Here is a 9,080-nt window from a genome sequence, read left to right on the forward strand (position 1 = left end):
TAATGTCTTTACCTTGCTGTGTAAATCTGCAATGTCTTTCTTTGTAAAAAAATCCTGCAAAAAAGCAGGAAGTACTTTTAATTTTTTCTCCACTTCTAGTGCAGTTTGCTTCCAATGGTGGTTGGATTTGGAGCAACTGCCTAGGTCAGTTTTCTCCACAGATAACCAGTAAAACCAGTAATAATTCTTACTCCCTTAATTGTCTAAGAAGCTTTAAATTTACAGCAGGGAGGGGCGGCTCTTAGGGAATGGGATGCACACAGACACCTTCCTTTAGCAACTTCACTACGGGCCACAACTGTTCTGTTAGCACATGTTCGCTGTTCTTCCAAGCCTCCATTTACCTGTTCAAAGTTTCTGGTTTAGCTGGTCCCCCTGACACCTTCGGGAGCCGGACAGGCAGCGAAGCGGCCGCAGCAGCTCCGGCTCGGGGATGGAGCTGGACCGAGGGCTGCTCGCTCCGCTCCGGCGAGTGTCCGCCTGCTCCTCTCCCCTCAGCTCCGCAATTCTCAACACAGGCTAACTCTGGAACCGGAGCTCGGGAGAAAAGAAAGCATCGAGGGCTACGAGTTTGGCCGCGGCTGAGCGCGCCACCAGAGTGCTCGGCACCCCGGCTCCGCGACCCGCGCTCCGGAGCCTCGCTCCCGGCGGGTCGATCCCCGCGGCTCGCTCCCGGCGGCTCGCTCCCGGCGGTTCGGTCCCCGCGGCGCGCAAGCGGCGGCCCAAGGGGCACTTCGCGGCCGGGGCCGGCCGGGCCAAGCGGCCCCGCGGCGGCGGGCGGCAGCTGGAGGCCGGCATGCGCGGCATCCTCATCACCTGCAACATGAACGAGCGCAAGTGCGTGGGGGAGGCCTACAGCCTGCTCGGCGAGTACGGGGACCTGCTCTACGGGCCCGAGCAGGTGCGTGCGGCGGGGCCGGGGGAGCGGCACCCCGGGGCCCCGGCTAGCCTACAGCCTGCTCGGCGAGTACGGGGACCTGCTCTACGGGCCCGAGCAGGTGCGTGCGGCGGGGCCGGCGGCGCTCGGGCGGGGGAGCGGCACCCCGGGGCCCCGGCTCCCGCTGTGTGTGTGGAACGAGCCGCGTGTGTGGAAGGAGCCATGTGTGTGCAGCACGCCCCGGAATGCCACTGCTCTCGGCGCTGGGCACTGGTCTGGGTGCTGGGCACTGCTGCTCGGTGCCGGGCACTGCTCTCGGTGCTGGGCACTGCTCTGGGTGCTGGGCACTGCTCTCGGTGCCGGGCACTGCTCTCGGCGCCGGGCACTGCTCTCGGCGCTGGGCACTGGTCTGGGTGCTGGGCACTGCTCTCGGTGCTGGGCACTGCTCTCGGCGCCGGGCACTGCTCTGGGTGCCGGGCAATGCTCTTGGCGCTGGGCACTGCTCTCGGTGCCGGGCATTGCTCTGGGTGCCGGGCACTGCTCTGGGTGCTGGGCACTGCTGTCGGTGCCGGGCACTGCTGTCGGCGGGCACTGCTCTGGGTGCCGGGCACTGCTCTGGGTGCCGGGCACTGCTCTCGGTGCCGGGCACTGCTCTGGGTGCCGGGCACTGCTCTCGGTGCCGGGCACTGCTGCTCGGTGCCGGGCACTGCTCTAGGTGCTCCCCAATAAATGGTGCCTCTGTGAAGTTTTCAGATCACGAGGAGAGGCTGTCTGGAAGCGACAGGGAGGAGGATGAGGATGATGTCGAGGCTGCTCTGAAGAAGGAGGTTGGCCAGATCCGTGCCTCGACGGAGCAGAAGCTGCGGCGGTTCCAGTCGGTGGAGAGTGGTGCCAACAACGTGGTCTTCATCAGAACCCAGGGCATAGGTGGGACTTCTCCTGACACTGAGTAATGCTCTCAAGCTTTTAGTAAAAGGCCACAGTATGGCTTCTAAGTAACATGTGTATGTCAAACAAATATCTTTCCCTTTGGCTGTGAATTTTGTTGTTAGTGAAGAAGCTAAAAGTAGAGGAAACTGCTTTGACAAAACAGTCTTTGATTCTAGTTTTGGTATAGTAAAGCAACCCTTTACATAAAAGGATTTGAGGCTGACAGCAGTGCAGCAAGTTCCCAGCTTATTATTCAGAAGGGAAAGAGGAGAGATAATGCCTTTGATTTGTTGCTCATGCTCAACTGTTTTTCTTGCAGAACCTGAGAACCTGGTGCACCATATACTGAAGGACATGCACACCACTAAAAAGAAGAAAACAAGAGTTATTCTGCGCATGCTGCCCATTTCTGGAACTTGCAAAGCTTTTATGGATGATATGAAAAAATACACAGAAACCTTTTTTGAGCCTTGGTTTAAAGCCCCTAACAAGGGTACTTTTCAGATTGTTTACAAAGCTCGTAACAACAGCCATATGAGTAGGGAAGAAGTAATTAAGGAACTGGCAGGTATGTATGGATTTCACACAAAACAGAACAAGATTGCATGCACAACATGGGTCAGACTATTAAAAGAGGTCATAATGGACAAACACATTTTTTGCTTAAAATCTCTATGTTGAATTCTAAAAGCTTCTCTAAGACTTAAAAAAACCTTAGCATCAGTATTCTGTGTTGGTGATGATAACTTAAGAGACTATAAGCAGAAGAGAGAACAATGTTGATTATAATTTGCATTATCAGCTGTATGTGCTTTGAAATGACTGCTATTAGGCTTTCTCTCTGGATGCTGTATTGAAATAATAATGTTACTATTTCTGTCCAGTATTTGACTCCTATAATAACTCCACCTTACTCAGGTATTTTATTGAATGGATAAAAATTGAGAGAGAGGAGGCAAGATCCCCCTCAGTTATAGCCAATTATTTTTGTAATTGCTTACAATGGTGGAGCAGAGCAGGACTCTGAGAATGTACCACCAGTAGGACTGAAGTAACTGCAAAATTATCTCACTGCAATTACTGAGAAACAAGACATGCTTATGCTCTTAAACAGTTTTCCCAGCATCTTTTAAATTGCATCTTCTTTTACAGGAATTGTGGGCAGCCTCAATCCAGAAAACAAGGTTGATCTTAATAATCCACAATACACAATTGTGGTGGAAATAATAAAAACCGTCTGTTGCCTAAGTGTGGTGAGGGACTATGTTCTGTTCAGGAAATACAATCTTCAAGAGGTGGTGAAGAGCAACAAAGAAGATGCACAACAAAACCCGTCAAGTGTGACAGAAAAACAGAATTCAGAGGTAGTTAAAGCAGAAGCTGAGGAGCAGGAGAAGAGCTCTAAAGAAGTAAAAGAAGAAAACAAGAATCAAAGTGAAATAGAATCTGAGCCCAAGGGGAATGATGCTCTCATAGTGTAGAAAATGTGATATAAGGGAAAGGTAAATGTAATCGAAACATATAAAAAAAAGTTGCCCTAGAGTTCTGAAAGGGTGTTGGGATGAGGAGAGGGGTTTTGTTTTGAAGTCCTGGTTTTAAATTCCACATGTGTAAGAATTTTAATGCTCGTTGCAGGTGGAACTGACATTTCAGCAGATGTAAGGGTGCTCAAGAGTGCATCACCTTCTGGTGAAGCTTGCTGTCCTCCTGCAGCGTTGTTCTGCATTTCCCGTGCCTGGCACACAGGCAGGGGTCTGTGCATGTATGTGTAGATGTGACCACCCTGACATGCATGGACTCTCCTTTGCTGTATCTGGAGGCTACAGAAGCCAAAAGGCAGCACAGAGGCAGCTCTGAGCTGTTACTGTCAGATCTGGAAAAGGGTTGGCTGCAGAGGGTTTTGGGAAGGAAGTGAGCTGCCAGCTGCAGAACTTGGTAACATTTTTCTGTGTGAACAACAGAATGAGGTAAATCTGATAATTTGATGGAGGGATTTATACATATATATACACACAAGTATGCTGTCTTGACTTGAATGGAAAGAACTGTTATATATATAAATACTTGAATATTATGAGGTGATTTAGAGTAAAAGATTGGACTGTTTTAGAACAATAGAAGTACAGTGCAGGCATTGCAGAGGGTTTTATCAAAAACTACATGTGTTTACATTAGCTGTGTATGCAGCACTTACTGGTTTATAGTAAATGCTGTAATCACTGAATGGAATCCTTTTGAGTAATTTCCTGTAGATAGCCTTTTGCTGCTCTTTCCAAAGACTCAATCCTTGAGGGATTTTACAATGTGTTTCACTTTTTTTTTTTTTTAAGTCTCAAAGTTTGAATTTAAATACTGATTGGAAGCTTCTTATGAAAGAAGCTCTCCATTATACCATACTAGATAAGGGGAATTAAATTTTAATTTTGTTACAGTGTTAGCTTTTTGATATTAATTTTGTTTCAGATTGAAAGTAATGCTAGTGAGTCTTTCTGTTGTCTTACTGTTGCAGTGAACTGTCCCTGTGACTCCTAAATACAGCCAATACCAGTGCAGCTATAACTTGCTTTCCAACAGGGTTTTGAGTATGCCTCCTTTAGAAGTTTCTAGCTTTAGTATTTAATTTCTAGCATAAAATCCTGTGTATTGCTAATGGGAAAAGACTTACCTTGAAGAACACAATTTGTTACTTCTCTTGATTTAATGAAAATTACTTGTTCAAGTCTTTCATAATTTATATTTTCCTCTTCTGTCAAAATTGTTTCAGAAGTTGGAAAATGAAGAGGATTTATTTCCCTATCCTGTCTCCATTGCAGCCCATTTATTAAAACTCTGCTTTCTTATATCCTGTGGTGTTTTGTTTAAATTTTTGAAGATTTTTGTGTGTTGATTAAAGCCATCAATGTCTGAGTCACACAGAGGAAAGAACCATCTGACACCAGACACAAATCCCAACTGTGAATGTTTATTGGTGGCTGATGTTGGTGTTAAGGATATAGTTAGTAATCATGATTCATGACAGCCTGCTTAACTTCTAAGGACAAAACTCAGGGTAATTACTGGGATTTTTAGTTTTCTTTCCTCCTCTCTCTCACTGACCTGTCTGTCTACAGGGCTTACAGTTTACTTCTGATTTTTCAGTTTGCTCTTACTGAACATTCATTGTTTAGACATTAATTCCCTGGCTTTTCTGCTGTGCCCTCACTTGTGGGCTCAGTGGTTCCCTTATGGTCAGATGGTGCTTCAGTGTTTCAAATTCAAACCTTCATGGACAAGCTGTAAGACATTATTATGATCTCCCTTACATTAAAAGCCAAATAATTGCTGTCACTGTCAGTGCTGAGGAAAGATGCTACAGTGCCCAGCCATCAGCTGAAGAGGTGATACATTGATGGTGGAATGTGGTGTACTTAATTTGTCCTGATGCTGACTTGAAGCTCAAGGATCATCCCTTGGTATGAAACCCCTGGCCCTGAGATTCACTCTTCCCCTTGTGCTAGATTAAAACTCAGATTGGCATGAGAGACTTGAAGATAATTTCTTTTAAGAACAAGCCAGTCTCACAGCCTTGGTGTTTTCCAGTACTGACTTGCCTTTCTTGAGGGTCACAGCTGTGTAATTAAAATATGAATTTACATGTAATTCAGTTCATTTATCATTTCAGTAGTGAAGTACAGTAGGGGGGAGTTTTAAGTAACACCAGTAACTCCCACTGATTGGAAACAGGAACCATGCTGCAAAATCCTTCCTGTATTATATTCCTATTCAAAGAGCAGTCACCCTGTGGTTTTGCCATCTTAAAACAGCTAATCCTGTAAACCTAAGAGGCTTAGTTTTATGGACTACCTGGAAAACAACATGAAATATGAGTAACTGTTCATTGTGGGCATGGTGTTCTTACATTTAAGACTTCTCTTGGATCAAACTGTGGCGTGGCGTGTACAAAAACGGATGAAAAACGCTCTGCCAGGACTGCTGTTTGTTGTGCTGTTTGTTGGCTTGGCGTGCAAGCACTGCCCACTCCTGCAGGGTTACGTGTGGCCAGTCTGCCTCCCCAGCCCAGCCGTGTCCCGGGGCTGGCTGGTGGCTGCTGCTGCCCAGGAGCTGCCCCTCCAGAGCCCCAGAGCCTCCTGGCCAGCTCAGCTCTCAGCTGAGGCAGCCGAGGACACGGGCAGCAGGGAAGGCAGGGCAGTTATCCTGCCAGGTAGGTAGGCTGGCAGTGATCTGTCTAGAGGATTCCTAAAGACATTAAATTCATTTTACAGTATCCTTTTTAGCCTTTTATAGTGAAAAGCTGTTCATCATTATCATCAAGTTAAGGAATATGGAATAATTTGCATAGAATATTTGTCTTTTAGAGAGTAAATATGCCACAGCTGTCAATAGAGGTCATTCCTGCCCGCTTTTCTGTGTTTTATGGTCTTATATAACAAATATAGACATCATAAGGATACTTATCTTATAATTAACAGTTTGGCTATTCCTTAACATTGCTTCTGTATATAAAAAAGAGACTAAATTGCCTCTTCTCCTACTCCCTTAGAGGTATCTCATTCATTAATGAGATACAAGTGTACAAGGGTGCTCAAACATGAGGAAATTTCCACTGGAGACAACTAACAGGGTAGAGGTAGAAGGCACTTACTTGAGCAAATGGCTGAAGTTCAGCCACTCAGCCCTGCTGCTTTCAGACACAATCAGCTTTGTTTTCAGAGACTGGCACTTGGATGCAACTGAGTCCACCACAGGAGCAAGAGCATGGATTGTAATAACACACCTGGCCTTGGAAGCCAGCAGTCGATGGCAGATGTCAGGTACTGTCAGTTGTGTTGTCCCTGGCAGGATGATAACACCTGAAAGTGCAATAAAATCGGAAATGTTTTAAGTATTTTTCCATTTCAGTACTGATCACTTCACAGCTTTTCCTGATTTGTTGACTACCAGCACCATGAGAAGGTGGTAAAACAAGTCTTACACATCTGAACTTGAACAGAGATGTGCAGACTTGAAGTACAAAATAGCTCCTTTGCTACAGGCACAGTGAAAGTAGGATGCATAACTTTGAGGCAGAAAACTGGCAGCTTTGAGTCTGTCACAGTTAAGTTCATTTAATCCAAGCCACCGAAAGTGAAAGAAAAATGATGAAGGCAATTACAATTGTTAGAGACCATTCCAGTCCCTCCTTTGATTTGTCAAATGCTCAAAACAGTTAAGTTCATTTAATCCAAGCCACCGAAAGTGAAAGAAAAATGATGAAGGTAATTACATTGATGAAGGCAATTACAGTTGTTAGAGACCACCCCAGTCCCTCCTTTGATTGTCAAATGCTCAAGCAAGGAAGTCAAATAAGAAATATAATTGTTAAATGAATTAACTTCTGGCATAGTAGGTAATAAACAATCTACAGACCACTAGGAATTACACAATTCACCTTCTTGAATACAAACCATGCTCAACTGCCACCATTCTGAGATTCGAGCTCCATTGATTTTCATCTCCTTTTCCATTTCTGCTCCTAAAGAAATAAAAGTCTCAACAATCCTCAGGTTTCAGTAGTGCAAGCTCAGATCCATCAAGATTAATGTAATGGACACAGCATTTTGTGCATTTGTTTTCTGTTTTTGACCTCAGACAATAATGAGCTTTGTGGCTGGAAAGCAAAGGAATATCCATTTCAGAGCTTGAGGGTGTGATGGAGGTGAGATCCACCTGCAGAACCCTCCTGGCAGAAGCCTGGGACCTCTGATAATAATTAGTTGTCCTGAAAGGTCATATGAACAGTTCAACTACACAGCACATTTGCTGTTTGCCCAGGCTCCTGCTACTAGTAGATATGTTTATGGGTAGTGCATAGTGGGTTTACAGCAGAACCAGGAACATCTGAGAATCTGAGATAAATAGCCTCGTGCTTTTTTTAAAATATTTTTTTTAATTTTTTTTTTTTTGGGGGGGGGGTTGGTGTTTTTTTGTTTTTCTGGTTCATTGGTGTTTTTATGCTCAATACAGCCTTTGCCATAGAGTTCAGCTACTGCTTATATCTTCTGAATCAAGTGCTGTAGCAGCATGGTGTGAAGTGCAAGGGCTGCAGAGAGGTAACAAGAAATGTGAGATGTGACCTAGCAGGGCTGGTCTAAACCTCTGCTGTCCCCATAACCTTGGCACGGCTTGACTGTTGTGGAAATATCTGACAGTTTGAACTGTGAGCCCAGGAAGTCCTTGATTATATTTAATCCCCAAACTCTATGTAACCCAGTACTGGCTAGACCTGGAAGTCTGATCATCAACAATATTAAAAAACATTCTCACAAAATTATATTTGGCACAGAGTTACATATATTGTGGTTTTCAGTAAAAGCACTGCAGATACAAAAAATAAGAACTAGTCCATTTTCCCTCTTCTGTCACTATTTTCAAAAACCTTTTCTCCCATGTATTTAAAGTTATAGAGAATATATTGCTTTAGAAATATTTCAAAACAGCAGAACAGCAATGTGTATCTTTCACCCTTATTCAGAAGGCTGTTCTGTTAAGACTGAAGGAAACAGGATGGAATACACAAAATGGAATACACAAAAGTCCAGGATGAGCATGTTCTGGTGAGAAGCTCAGCAGCAAAGAGCACCACTCTGTGTTTCTGTTTCTTCCCCTGAATGTTCCCAGAGATCATCTCTGATAGTTATTGAACAAACCCCAACTTGTCTGGACAGATTAAAAAACAACACAACTTAGCAGTTTCATTACAAACTATTCTCCTTTTCTGTGGCAAGCCTGCAAATTTAAAAGTTTCAGGCTCTTTTTAGGATTTAGCTGGCAGACAGCACATCACTCCCAGTGCCCAACAAAAAAAAGTAAGTTCTGTTTTAGAGAAGCAAGGAATATCAATTGGTTGGCTCAGTAATTCCTCAAGTCAGTAGTGCAGGACAAACACACAGCCCTGAAACTGAGCACAACCTTGGTAGCACTGAGGGGCTTTGTGTGTTTGCTTGAAACCCTGGGCAGTGTGACAGAGCAAAGGCTCCTGCCCACACATCAAGCAGAAATGGTTTGATTCATCAGTTTGTTTCTTCCTTTTTTTCTGGTCAGGTTTTCATTGCAAAACTGCAAGAACACGATGGAAAGTCTGTCTGACCCCAAGTGCAGCCTGAGCCGGCTGTGCTGCAGCAGAGAGGAAAGCTCCTGCACCAGCCCTTCCCTGCTGGAATGAACAGTTTGTGTCACCTCCAGGGCTCAGGGAAAAGTCTAGCCAGGTCTGTTTAAAGCCCAGCAGAGACCAATA

The 9,080-nt window shown here is 45.0% G+C and overlaps 1 protein-coding gene across 1 annotated transcript; it reads left to right on the forward strand.

Annotated features, from left to right (window-relative positions):
• Positions 1–681: 681 nt before the first annotated feature.
• On the forward strand, positions 682–4,653 carry THUMPD1 (THUMP domain containing 1). The gene is made up of 4 exons (XM_039732358.1): positions 682–901; positions 1,624–1,804; positions 2,127–2,375; positions 2,960–4,653. Exons 1-4 carry the CDS (start codon positions 797–799, stop codon positions 3,286–3,288), a joined length of 864 nt encoding a protein of 287 aa, XP_039588292.1. The 5' UTR covers positions 682–796; the 3' UTR covers positions 3,289–4,653.
• The last annotated feature ends 4,427 nt before the right edge of the window (positions 4,654–9,080 follow it).

This window comes from Passer montanus, unplaced genomic scaffold (genome assembly GCF_014805655.1).
Source record: "Passer montanus isolate IOZ18808 unplaced genomic scaffold, ASM1480565v1 scaffold8, whole genome shotgun sequence".
In the NCBI taxonomy this organism is placed as follows: domain Eukaryota; kingdom Metazoa; phylum Chordata; class Aves; order Passeriformes; family Passeridae; genus Passer; species Passer montanus.